The following is a 14,105-nucleotide window of genomic DNA, read 5'->3' on the forward strand; positions in this document are numbered from 1 at the left end:
CCAGGACCTCTCCTTCCCCGAGTCCCCCTGAGGCTCCCGTTCAGAATATCTCTCATCTCCCTTCAGTCTTCCTTCATCTCAGTCCCTCAATCTCTCCCTCTCCCTCTCCTTTTTAAAACAAATGTTTTTATTGATTGTAGGGAGAGAGAGACACACACGTTGATCAGATAGCCTTGAGAGAGAGAGAGAGAGAGAGAGAGATCAGATAGCCTTCCGCACCAGGAACCGAACCCCTGGGAATTGAACCGGAGACCTTTTGGTGCACAGGACAACGCTCAACCAACTGAGCCACGCTGGCCAGGGCTCCTCGGCCTCTCTTGCGGTATCTCTGTCTCTCCGTTTCCTTCTCTCTTTGTCTCGAAGTTTCTGTCTCTCTTCTGTCTGCTTCTCTCTCTCTGACTCTGTTACCCTGTCTCTGCCTCTCCCTCCCTCTCTCTTTCTCCAGGCCTCCTCTGTCTCTGTGTCTGTCTGTCTGTCTCTTCTTGCATCCTCTCCCCTCCACGGATGGTGCTCTGAGCCCCCAACCCAAGTTCTCAACCCCAGCCAGACAGAGCGAACGATGGAGAGGTATGGAGAGAATTCATTACTGAAATATTACCCGGTCAGAGAGCTGGATACAGAGATGGAGAGATGAACAGAGACCCGGGCGAGAGTGGGAGGCGGCAGAGACACACAGGGGAGAGAGGGAGAGCGGTGAGAGGCTGGGCGGAGGCCAAGGCACAGAGGTGGGAGGAGGAGGGGGAAGGAGCGCGGTGGGGGCTCTGCTCGGTGGGAGGAGCGTGGGCGGCAGGAGGAGGGAGACAGACGGGCGTGCGGGGGCGGCGGAAGGGAGCGAAGGGGGACAGGCGCGCAGCATCCCTGGCAGGCGGGTGGGGGAGGTGAGGCTGCAGGCACCCCCGGGAGACTCGGGCATCTGTGTCAGGCCGTGGCCGGGTGTCTGGGCGTCAAAGCAGCCCTGTTTCAACGTGCCTGTCTGTGACATTTTGTGTCTGTATGTTGCCTGTGTGCGTGTGTGTGTGTTGGTTGTGTCTGTGTGTCTACAGATGTCTGCCTGTGCACCCAGCCCCACTCCCCAGGCTCCACGCCACCTTCCCAAACCCCAGCCCCCCAGTTTCCCAGGCCTTGCCTCCCCCTTCCCAGGTCCCCATATGGCTACTCAGTCTTTCTAATGCCACGACCCTTTAATAACAGTTCCTCATGTTGTGACCCAACCATGAAATTATCTTCGTTGCTACTTCATCACTGTAATGTTGCTACTGTTATGAATCGTCATGTAAGTATCTGATCTGCAGGATGTATTTTCATTGTTCGAGACCCACAGGTTGAGAACCGCTGCTTCGGTCTCTCATTTCTCCAGGTTCCACCTGCTCCCCACAAGCCCCGCCCCCTCTCCTTATGCCCCGCCCTCTCCCGCTGTCCAGGTCTATTTCCTCGAGTCCCTACCCAGACTCCACCCATGCCTTAGGCCCTGTCTCCATTCCACAGACTCGCCCTCCACTCCGTCCTCTTCCCACCTCCACGGGACCCTCCCCTCATCTCCGCAGGCCACACTCCATCTCCACCAACTACCGGTGAAGTCTCCACACTCCTCTGCCCAGGCCCTGACCCTCCCCCCAGCCCCCACTTCTCCACCCACGCCCCTTCCTATCATCTTGGCCACACCCCATCACTGCTGTCTCCTCCCTCCTCTCTCCTGACCCGGCCCCTCTCTGTTCCCTGTCCATCTACTGACCTTTCCATTTCACCAGCGCGGACCTACCCAGGCCCCACCCACAGCCAGACCACGCCCATTCCCACAACCACGCCCCGCCCACTAGCAGCCCACCCGCTCATTCCCCCTTCCCGGGCATGGCCCCGCCCCTCCAGCAGGCCCCGCCCCCTCCAGCAGGCCCCGCCCCCTCCCGGACCCCCAGGGGGGGGCGGGACCCTGCGCTCTCACATGGTCTCGTCGTCGCCGAACTCGAGCTCCCCGCACGCGTCCTCGTAGTGCACGCCGCCGCCGCGCGCCGTGCCGTCCACCGTGCGGTAGGGGAGGCGCACGGTGCCGCGCGCGCCCGAGCTGCGCACGACGCGCACGTCCACGGTGCCCATGCACTCGCTCACGTGCAGCAGGCGGTCCTGGAAGGAGAAGATGCCCGCGTGGTCGTCGTCCAGGATGGTGACGGTGGCCAGCAGCGGCGCCACCAGCCGCCCTTTGGGCCGCCCGCCGCCGTCGGGCTCGAACATGCCCTGCGCGTCGCCCACGCGCAGGTTCAGCAGCCGCACGAAGAAGTGCTCGTCCTCCTCGAAGATGTCGTCGTCGATGATGCCGATGCGCAGCTCCTTCAGCGTCTCGCCCGGCTTGAACACCAGCGTGCCCTCGCTGCAGCGGAGGGGCGGGGGAGAGAGGGGTGAAGGGCAGGCGGTCAAAAACGGGGGGCAAAGGCAGTCAGGGCAGGCTTCCCGGAGGAGGGGGCAGTGCCACGGGACAGCTCTCAGGCATGAGAGTGGACAGGCGTTAAACAAATAATACGGAGGGGGAATCAGGTGGGCTCCGGGTGGGGAGGGGATGCAGGAGGGGAACCGGGCAGAGTTGGTCCAGCATTATACAGATAATGATGACTGTGAGATCAGGGCGGGCTTCCTGGAGGAGGCTTCTGTGGGCAGGCGTTCGCCAGGCAGAGGGAACAGCACATGCAAAGTCCCAAGGTGGAGAGAGAATCTGGAGGGTTCCATAGTCATGAGTCTCAAACCTTAACGTGCACACAAATCACGTGGGGATCCTGTTAAAATGCAGGTTCTGGTTCCGTAGCTGCAGGTTTCAAAAACTCTGCATTTCTAGTTAGCTCCCAGGGGATGCAGACAGTCCCCGTAAATGGACCGCCCTTGGAATAGAAGCACTGCAGGGCCCAGGACTGACCTTGTCAGGCTTCTGACAAACCCTTCTGTGTTCCCAGGCACCCCCAAGAGAAAGACCACATTCCTGAACTTGGCATCATTTGTTCATTCATTCATTCATTTAACAAACACTCCCTGAGCACCTGCTCTGCCCTGTGCTGGGCCCTGCTGGGAACACAGTGGGGGAACAGGCTGTCTTCACAGAGTGCACAGCCTCATGGCAGAGCCGTATCACGGTGACAATTACACATTTAACGATTTAATTGCAGTTGCTTCGTTCAACCAATATTTATTGGGCACCTGCTGTGTGCCAGGCACTGTTCTAAGTGCTGGGGAAACAGCAGTAAAACCAGAGCAGCGGAGAGTTCTAGTGCAGGAGATGAATAACAAACATGACGTCAGGTGGCGATGGTGCCATGGAGAAAATAGCGGGAGAGGGTGGAGAGTGGGGAGGGGGTGCCGTGTTAGGGTGGCCGGGGAAAGCCTTGCCGAGGAGCGCACATCTGAGCAGAGACCCGAGGAGGGAGCCAAGTGGAGGAGATCTGGAGAAGAGTATTCATGTTCAAGGGAACAGCCCATGCATATGTCCTGAGGCAGCAGCGGCCTGGAGTGTTTGAGGCCAGTGTGGCTGCAGTGGAGGGAGCAGGGGGGAGAGGGGGGCAGATGACGTCACAGGGGGAACAGGAGCAGATGGCGTAGGCCTTGGTGCGCCACGAGGAGGGCTGTGGCCATTAGTCCAAGTGAGATGGAGACGGCGCGAGGCCTCTGAGCAGCGGAGGGGGGTGGGCTGGCTTACGGTTAAACATGTCGCTGCAGGGCACACAAGATACTCTACAGTGGGGTGGGGGAGGGAGCGAGGCAGGGACATTAGCTTAATCAGGGGGAGCTGTGAGGGGACAGGGAATGAGTGGGCTCTCCCTGGTAGAGCTGTAGACAGCAGAGTAACTCTGGGGTGTCAATTCATCTCCAAAACCTTTCATTTTCCCTCCCACCCCTCCCACCATGCACCTCAGGGACTCGGCTCCGGTTCTGAAATGCACTATATGATCGATAAGTGTTCACGATCGTTAATTATCACTTTCAGAAGAAAGGGGTCGTGGGCTCCAGTTCTCCAAGGGAAGCCCAGTCCTCTGGGAGGGGCAGAGGGACCCCAAGGTTCTGGCAAAGTGTTAGAACCAGAGGACAAGACCCCGAGTGGAGGAACGTGGACGCTGTTGCCAAAGCCCGCTGGCCCCCGAGGACGCTGTCCATGGTGGCTGCGACGCCCAGCCAGGTGGGCCAACCTGCGCCCAGCAGGGCCGGCCCCGGGCCCGCCGGAACTTGGGCAGTTCCGATGCTGCAGCCCCCTGAGCCTCAGTTCCCTGTCTGTAAAATGCAGCTAATAACAGTGTCTACCTCATGGTGTTGTGATAAGAATGGAGTTAGCCCAGCGGGCGTGGCCCAGTGGTTGAGGTTGACCTACGAACCAGGAGATCACAGTTGAATTCCCAAAAGGGCACATGCCTGGGTTGCAGGCTCGATCCCCAGTAGGGGGCGTGCAGAAAGCAGCCGGTCAGTGATTCTCTCTCATCATTGATGTTTCTCTCTCTCCCTCTCTCTTCCCCTCTGAAATCAGTAAAAATATGTTTTTTTTTTAGAAAAAGAGAATTGCATTAGTACAGGAAAAGCACTCAACAAAAGCTAGCTAGTGATATTTACATATTAATATTAGAATCTCAGGATCCTAAAGTTGTGGGATGTTAGAAATGTAAACTTATCAACAAACAAGAGCTGGTAAGGATGTGGAGAAAAGGGAACCCTCGACTGTTGGTGGGAATGCAAATTGGTGCAGCTGCTATGGAAAACTGTGTGGAGATTCCTCAAAAGGTTAAAAAAAAAATAGAACCACCTTATGACCCAGCAAGTTCACATCTGGGTATTTATTTAAAGAAATCCAACGCACTAGTTTGAAAGCTATATACATCTCTATGTTCATTGCAGTGGCATTTACAACTAGAGGCCTGGTGCATGAAATTTGTGCACTGGTGGGGTGGGGAGAGTCCCTCAGCCCGGCCTGTGCCCTCTCACAGTCTGGGAGCCCTAGTCCGACATCCTTAACACTGCCGTGGAGGCGGGAGAGGCTCCCACCACCGCCGCTGCACTAGCTAACTGTGAGCCGGTCTTCTGGGCTGAGTGGCGCTACCCCTGTGGGAGCGCGCACTGACCAGCAGGGGGCAGCTCCAGCATTGAGCATCTGCCCCCTGGTGGTCAGTGTGCATCATAGCGACCGGTCGTTCTGCCGTTGGGCCGAAACCGGCTCTCCGACATCCCCCAAGGGGTCCCGGATTGTGAGAGGATGCAGGCCAGGCCAAGGGACCCCACCAGTGCACTATCGGGCCAGGGAAGGATGCAGGAGGTTGGCCAGCAGGGGAAGGACCATGGGAGGGCTTCAGGGCATGTCCAGCCCATCTCGCTCAGTCCTGATTGGCTGGACCCCAGCAGCAAGCTAACCTACTGGTCAGAGCATCTGCCCCCTGGTGGTCAATGCACATCATAGCAAGTGATTGAGCGGCCTTAGCATATCATTAGCATATTATCCTTTGATTGGTTGAATGTCCAACTGAACGACTGGACACTTAGCATATTAGGCTTTTATTATATAGGCTAGCCAAGATATGGAAGCAACCTAGATGTCCATTAATAGATGAGTGGATAAAGGAAATATGGTGCATATACACAATGGAATATTACTCATCCATAAAAAAATAGTGGAATCTTACCATTTGTGACAAGATGGAGGAACCCAAAGGGTATTATGCTGAGTGACATAAGTCAGTCAGAGAAAGACAAATACCATAAGATTTCTCTTATATGTGGAATCTAAAAAACAAAGGAAATGAACAAACAAGACAGAAACAGACTCATAGGTACAGAGAACAGACTGCTGGCTGCCAGATGGGAGGGGAGTGGGTGTCTGGGAGGAAAAGGTGAAGGGAGTAAGAAGTACAAACTGGTAGCTACAGAACAGTCATGGGGATGTGAAGTACAGCATAAGGAAGAGAGTCAATAATATTTTAATAACTATGTTTGGTGCCAGGTGGGAACTAGACTTATTGGGGGGATCATTTTGTAAGTTTTATAAATGCCTAACTACTGTGCTGTACACCTGAAACTAACAGAATATTGAATGTCAACTGTAATTGAAAAAATTAAAATGAAAAAAAGAAATGGGTTGACCCAACCCGTGTGGCTCAGTGGTTGAGCGTCAACCTATGAATGAAGAGGTCACCATTTGAGTCCCGGTCAGGGCACATGCCCGGGCTGCAGGCTCGATCCCCAGTAGGGAGCAGGCAGGAGGCAGCCGATCAAAGATTCTCTCTCATCAATGTTTCTATCTCTCTCTCCCTCTCCTTCCTCTCTGAAACTAATAAAAACATATATATATTTTTTAATATATTTTATTGATTTTCCACAGAGAAGAAGGGAGAGGGATAGAGAGTTAGAAACATTGATGAGAGAGATCGATCAGCTGCCTCCTGCACACCCTCCAGTGGGGATGTGCCCGCAACCAAGGTACATGCCCTTGACCAGAATCGAACCTGGGACCCTTCAGTCCGAAGGCCAACGCTCTATCCACTGAGCCAAACCGGTTCGGCAATAAAAACATATTTTTAAAAAGAAATGTAAACTTCAAGGGATAGTAGAATGTGGTGATTTTAGCACCATCATTTTTTTAAGGTGCGTGTTTTTTAAATGTAACTTTACTGTTGAAAGTCTTTAGCACCATCTTTACCACAAAGGGTGAGGGGGACGTCACCAGTAAGGGGACCAGTGGGTGTCGTGCCTCCTGGGCAAGGAGGAGGACACGGCATCACTTCCCCGGCCCCGCCCGAAGCGCACCCCCTGAATCTGACCACAGGAAACAGACAAGCCCAAACCAAACCGAGGACTGTCCCAGTAACTGGCCTGTCCTCTTCCAAAGTGTCAGGGTCACGAAAGCCACGGGAAGCTCAGGGACGGATCCAGAGTGAAGCGGACAAAGAGACACGACGATCAGAGACAAGGCGTGGTTCTGGGATGGATGGGAAGAGAGGGAGGGGGACACGCAGCCGTAAGGGATGCTCCGGGGGTCGCCGGGGCGATGCACGCGTGGGCTGCACATCGCGCAGTAACACTGACTCGGTATTGAGTGTCCTGAGTGTGGGAGCCGTTGGTGATTACGCAGGAGAATGTCGTTGTTCTTGGAGAGGCACGCTCGAGTGTTTATGGGCGCAGGGCCGTGCTGCAGCTGCCTTAGTTTCCTCACGGCTCTTGCCCCTTTCTGGCATTTCTATGTGCTCAGCGGGTACGTCCTAGTGGCCTGTCTCTCCCTCACGGCCGGTGGGGACGTTGACTGGTCTGGCAGGAATTTTATGTGTTTCATTTGCTGCTGTCTCCACTGCCCAGGCCCATGGCTGACCCAGCAGACACACGATAAGTGCTATTATTTTAGGAAACCAAGGGAGACTTGCACGCCAGGTAACTACAGTAGCTATCCTGTAAAGCTACAATTCTTGAAAGAGTGTGGTACGGACAGAACTACAAATAGATAAAGAATTTTGTGGGCCACAGGAGGGCAGCGAAGTTATCTTGCTGGCATTTGTATGTTGAGCCACAAAAGAAAGTGCCTGGCGCACAGCAGGTGCTTGAATGAGGGAAGATCACAGGTCTGTTCCAAAGGGTGTGAGGACAGGGCAGTGAGGCTCAGTAGGGCGCAAGCGGTGGGTTGCTTTATGGTGGAGCCAAAAACCTGGGCACAATTGGGGCACCGTCGCCTTCCTCTTATCTTAATATTCCTACGTAGTACTTACATCACCTGATGGTGGTTTTTTATTATTATTAATGTTTTTCGATCGATTTCAGAGAGGAAGGAAGAGGGAGGAAGAGATAGAAACATCAATGATGAGAGAGAATCATTAATCGGCTGCCTCCTACACGCCCCCCACGGTGACTGAGCCTGCAACCCAGGCATGTGCACTTGACCGGAGTCGAACCCAGGACCTTTCAATCTGCAGGCCGACGCTCTATCCACTGAGCCAAACCGGCTAGGGCTCACCTGATGTTTTCAGATAGTTTAATAGTTTGCAGCCTTACTGTAGCCGGGCGGTAGGGACCTTAGATATCGTGTTCACCATGATATACCCATGGCATACAGTAGGCACTCAGTAAACGCTTTATTTTAGTCATGGTGTCCATGGGGTACTTGTTCTACCAGGGAAGCATACAGGTAACAGTGTGGTGCCAAGCACAGGAGCCCACAGGTACGTGATGAACATGGGAGGGGCAGCCCTGGCCAGTGGGCACTCAGTTCTCTTATGTGCGCCGAACGCCTGGGACAGTGTGCTGCCAAGTAGGCTCTCAACAGTGAATGAACGGCCTGACCGGCGTGGCTCAGTGACTGAGCGCCGACCTGGGAACCAGGAGGCCAGGGTTCGATTCCCAGTCAAGGTCACATGCCCGGGTTTGGGGCTCGATCCCCAGTAGGGGGCGTGCAGGAGGCTGCCCATCGATGATTCTCTCTCATCATTGATGTTTCTCTCTCCCTCTGAAAAAAATATATTTAAAATGTAAAAAAGGAGCGAGCGAATGAATGAATGAATGAATCCTGCAGGTCTGGGCATAGCAGAGCGAGGATGGGCGCGGAGGCAGCCGGGAGACCCGGGCACCCCGAGGCCCCGCCAGGATGGGCGCGGAGGCAGCCGGGAGACCCGGGCACCCCGAGGCCCCGCGAGGATGGGCGCGGAGGCAGCCGGGAGACCCGGGCACCCCGAGGCCCCGCCAGGATGGGCGCGGAGGCAGCCGGGAGACCCGGGCACCCCGAGGCCCCGCCAGGATGGGCGCGGAGGCAGCCGGGAGACCCGGGCACCCCGAGGCCCCGCCAGGATGGGCGCGGAGGCAGCCGGGAGACCCGGGCACCCCGAGGCCCCGCGAGGATGGGCGCGGAGGCAGCCGGGAGACCCGGGCACCCCGAGGCCCCGCGAGGGTGGGCGCGGAGGCAGCCGGGAGACCCGGGCACCCCGAGGCCCCGCCAGGATGGGCGCGGAGGCAGCCGGGAGACCCGGGCACCCCGAGGCCCCGCCAGGATGGGCGCGGAGGCAGCCGGGAGACCCGGGCACCCGAAGCCCCGCGCACAGCCCCCCTCCCGCCCGCCCGCCCCCGGACCCACCTGTACTCGTAGTCGGAGCCCGCCTTGGCCGAGCCGTCCTCCGTGCGGTAGTCCACGTAGAAGGTGCTGTTGCCCTCGCCGCCCTGGCAGGCGACGGCCAGCAGCACGGAGCCGCAGTTCTCCAGGCAGTGGTACAGGCTGGGCTCGAAGAAGATGCGGCTGGCGCCGTCGTCCTCCTCCTCCGCGGGCCCGTCGGCGGGGCCGGCCCGGCGCGAGGCGTCCGCCGCGTGGCGCCGCAGCACGTTGCCCGCGCCCGTCATCATGCGCGTGGCCTGGATGCGGTAGAAGGCGCGGCTCTTCTGCTGGTGCAGCAGCGCGTAGTAGTTGGCGATGCCCACCAGCTGCTCCAGGTCCTTGTCCGGGTGCTTCTGCTTCAGGTCCTTGAGGATCTGGATGACCTCGCGGCGGCTGGCGTCCAGCTCGCGGGCCTCGGCGGGGCCCGGGCCCAGGCCGCCCGCCTCGCCCGGCCCCTCGGCGCCCACGAACGTGCCGTCCAGCTCGATGCTCTTGGGGGGGTCGCCCTCGGCGCCGATGATGATGCCGCTGCGCGGGTCGGTGCGGTAGCGCTTGTACACGTACTTGTAGAAGAGCAGCCGCTTGTCCGCCATCCAGGCGAACACCACGCACACCGGGAAGAAGATGAGCGTCAGCAGCGCCTCCCACACCTGCGGGCGGGCGGGTGGACGCGGGTCAGCGCCGCCGCCAGGGGGCGCGCTCCGCCCCCCGCGGCTCTCCGCGTCTGCCTCCCGCGTCTGGGTCCCAACACCCCGCAGGTGGTCCCTGTCTCCCATCTCCCCATCTCCCCATCTCCCCCATCTCCCCCATCTCCCCCATCTCCCCATCTCTCCCATCTCCCCATCTCCCCATCTCCCCATCTCCCCCATCTCCCCATCTCCCCATCTCCCCATCTCTCCCATCTCCCCCATCTCCCCATCTCCCCCATCTCCCCATCTCCCCATCTCTCCAATCTCCCCATCTCCCCCATCTCCTCATCTCCCCATCTCTCCATCATCTCCCCATCTCCCCATCTCCCCCATCTCCCCATCTCTCCATCTCCCCATCATCTCCCCCATCTCCCCCATCTCCCCATCTCCCCATCTCTCCCATCTCCCCATCTCCCCCATCTCCCCATCTCTCCATCTCCCCCATCTCCCCATCTCCCCATCTCCCCCATCTCCCCATCTCTCCAATCTCCCCATCTCCCCCATCTCCCCATCTCCCCATCTCCCCCATCTCCCACTTCCGTCTCTGCACCCTCCTCCCTCTTCCTCTCTGTTCCGCTCTTGTCCCTGTTCCTCTCTGTCTGTCTCCTCGTCTCTCTGTGTTGGTCTGTCTCAGCCTTGTGTCTGTTGGATTTTTGTTTTCTACCTTTCCTCCTCCTCCTCCTCCTCCTCCTCCTCCTCCTCCTCCTCCTCCTCTCCTTTAAAAAAAATTCCCACCGAGGATATGTTTATTGGTTTTAGAGAGGAGGAGGGAGAGAGGGAGAGAGAGATCGGTTGCCTCCCACACACGCCCTGACTGGGAATCAAACCCACAACCTACGTACATGCCGACCTGGAATCAAACCCGCAACATCGTGGTGTATGGGCCGGGGCCCCAACCACTGAGCCACCCGCCAGGGTCTTCCTTTCTTGCTGCCTCCTGACTCGTCTCCACGTCCTTTTATGTGTTTTGTGGATTTCGATCTCCTTCCCTTGTGAGATGCTCGGAAGTCTGTCGCTCTCTCCCTGTCTCTCTCCTGGTCGCCTCCTTCACCGCTTTCCTCACGCCCAGGAACCAGCTATTCTCCGCCACCACCAAGGCAGCCCCCTCCCCGCAGTCCCAGCTCCATGCGCTCTGCCCCCCCCCATTCCCCCCCACCCTGAATGCGGCCTGGCCAGGCGCCTTTCTCAGAACGGGGCCCTTGGGGACAGGGCTGATTCTAAAAGAGGCTCAGTCTGGCTTCTCTGCAGCCTCATGAAACCAGTTCCCATGTTTACGTGCTCCCTCCCCAGAGAGCCCGGCCATGCCCAGCTCCGATCCCGGGACGTCTGGCCCAGCCTCTTGTCCACGAGGTGGGCACCTCCCCAAGACTGAGTGAGTTATGCACCGGGGCATGCGACATGGTCGGTTCCTGACGTGGAAAATACTCAAAATGCGAAATTGCTATTATCATTATCATCACTAGTATTCTTCTCTGGGCGCGTTGCAAAAGCATCCACTAGCACATGACAGTTCACCCTGAAAATATGCGTGAAAAGCCTCAAATGGAGCCCAGCCGGCCGGCCTGGCTCAGTGATTGAGCGTTGACCTAGGAACCAGGAGGTCACGGTTCAATTCCCGGTCAGGGCACATGCCCGGGTTGCGGGCTCGATCCCCAGTGGGGAGTGTGCAGGAGGCAGCCGATCCATGATTCTCTCTCGTCATTGAGGATTCTATCTCTCTCCCTCTTCCTTCCTCTCTGAAATCAATTAAAAATATTTTTAAAGAAGACTCAAATGTTACCTTCCTTGTTAAAGATAAGGAAGAAACGCTGTTGCTCAGTGGTTAGAGCACCAGCCTGGGGACTGAAGGGTCGTGGGTTCAATTCTGGTCAAGGGCACGTGCTTCGGATGCAGGCTCACGGTGTATGCAGAAGGCAACCGGTTGATATGTCTCTCTCACATCCGTCTTTCTCTCTCTGTCTCTCCCCCTCCCTTCCACTCTCTCTAAAAATCAATGGAAAAAAAAAATACTTCAGTGAGGATGAACAAAAAACAAACAAACACAAAAAACATAAAGAAGAAAAGAGTAAAAAGGATTTACTATTTGCTGGCCCCAGAGGAATCTTAACAATGAGTCTGGTCGGGGAAATATCTCTTAAGATCTCGCTGTGTTTACTGATGGCTCAGGGAAAAGGCAGGACTTGAAAATAGTGAAACCGCACAAAAGCCACCAGATGGGTTTGTGAGAAGAAGCTGTAAAACGAGCCCCCGTCCCCTGGGCACCGGACTGGCCAGCGTGTATGTTGCGGGGGATTCTCTCTTCATCAGAGGACAGTCTCCAGCCCCTACGATTGGCTTTGCTCCCTGCAGGGAAGTTAAAGGAGACCCTAGCACAGTGGTTCTCAACCTTCCTGATGCCGCGACCCTTTAATACAGCTCCTCATGTTGTGGGGACCCCCAACCATAAAATTATTTTCGCTGCTACATCATAACTGTAATGTTGCTACTGTTATGAATCGTCATGTAAATATCTGATAGGCAGGATGTATTTTCATTGTTACAAATTGAACATAATTAAAGCATAGTGATGAATCACAAAAACAGTATGTAATTATATATGTGTTTTCCGATGGTCTTAGGTGACCCCTGTGAAAGGGTCGTTTGACCCCCAAAGGGGTCGCGACCCACAGGTTGAGAACCGCTGCCCTAGCAGGTCCCGTCTCCCCTGTAGGGCACCCACAGTGAGGGCGTGTGCACTCGCCCACGGTGGGAGGGGAGTGAGACTCCTCAGGTCCCGGTGGACAGGCACGCCCCCCAGCGGGGGATCAGAACTCCAGGGGTGCTGATGGGTGCACATAATTGGGGAGTTCCAGCCTGCTGACATCAGAGATGCATGGGACAGCCCCCCCACAATACACGTCCTGCCGACTTCGTTTCGGAACCTCCCACTGGACATTCATGTCAGTGAAAAGCCTGCTTATAATAACCAGGGCAGAACTCCCCTCTGACTTTGTACGTACGAGGCATGCTCCTGGGTGTTTCATATGCACTAAAGATGCTCACTTTTAACCTCACGGCGACCTGGTCCTCTGTTTGAATCCTTGCATGGAATGGTCTCTGGTCTTTTCTTTTCTTTTTTAAGATATCTTTATTGATTTCAGAGAGGAAGGGAGAGGGAGAGAGAGATAGAAACCTCAGTGATGAGAGAGAATCATTGATCGGCTGCCTCCTGCACACCCCCTACTGGGGATCGAGCCCACAGCCGGGGCATGAGCCCTTGGGACCCTTTAGTCCACAGGCTGGCACGCTATCCACTGAGCCACACCGGCTAGGGCTCGTTGTTTATAAGTGGGTGTTGGCATGGGGCTCCCTCGTCATGACGGTTAGGTAGTCATGTGGAAGCACTGACATGTGGGAACGCACACTGTCCTATGAGAGGTTACTTTCCTTTATGTCGTAGGTCAGGGGTTACGCTGACGTGGGGAAGCCAACAGCAGAGGCAAGTTCAAGGTCACTCATGAGAAGAACAGCTCACCCTCTCTCTGCCCCTGGCTGGCTGTTCTAGGCCCTTCCACAGGAAGCAATTCAGCGGATCCTCACGCAGCCCTGAGAGCACGTGAGGGACTTGCCCGAGGTTAGTTACACAGCTAAGAAGCAGCAGAGGTGGGATTTGAACCCAGCCCTCTGGCTCCAGGGCCCACGAACTAAACTCTGAGGCTAGAAGACTTCTCTCTTCTTACCTAAGAATTTCCCATCAGCAGGATAAAGGGCATAAAACAAATTGTCTGTTATAAAAAAGGAGCATTAGGTTAGAAGGGCCAAAAACGATTGGTCGAGCCCTGGCCAGTGGTGCCTAGTGGTTAGAGCGTTGGCCTGTGCACCAAAGGGTCTTGGGCTCGATTCCCCATCAAGGGCACGTACTTGGGTTGCAGATTCGATGCCCAGCCCCAGTTGGGGCATACGCGGAAGGCAACCAATTGATGTGTCTCTCTCACATTGATGTTTCTCTCCCTCCCTGCCTCCCTCTCCCTCCCTTCTACTCTCTCTAAAGATCAATGGAAAGAATATACTCAGGTGAGGATTAACGACAACAAAGCCCCGGCCGGTGTGGTGCAGTGGTGAGTGTTGGCCCATGAACCAGGAGGTCATCATTCAATTCCCAGACAGGGCACATGCCCGGGTTTCAGGCTTGATCCCCAGGAGGGGGCCTGCAGGAGGCAGCTGCTCAATGATTCTCTCTCACGGATATTTCTCTCTCTCCCTCTCCCTTCCGCTCTCTGAAATCAATAAAAACATATTTTTTAAAAAACATTTTTTAAAAAAGAACCAGTGGTCTAGTTCAACCCCTTCCGTGGTTCAAA

General features: G+C 56.1%; 1 protein-coding gene across 1 annotated transcript in view; it reads right to left on the reverse strand.

Annotated features, from left to right (window-relative positions):
• SLC8A2 (solute carrier family 8 member A2) overlaps window positions 1-14,105 on the reverse strand; it is a 28,443-nt gene that overhangs the window by 11,036 nt on the left and 3,302 nt on the right. The window contains exons 2-3 of the mRNA XM_081107574.1: window positions 9,062-9,726; window positions 1,940-2,362 (exon numbers count right to left, since the gene is read on the reverse strand). Of these exons, the coding sequence (XP_080963700.1) occupies window positions 1,940-2,362; window positions 9,062-9,726 (1,088 nt within the window). The remainder of the gene's footprint in view (window positions 1-1,939; window positions 2,363-9,061; window positions 9,727-14,105) is intronic.

This window comes from Myotis nattereri (genome assembly GCF_964212035.1).
Source record: "Myotis nattereri genome assembly, chromosome: 15".
NCBI lineage: Eukaryota > Metazoa > Chordata > Mammalia > Chiroptera > Vespertilionidae > Myotis > Myotis nattereri.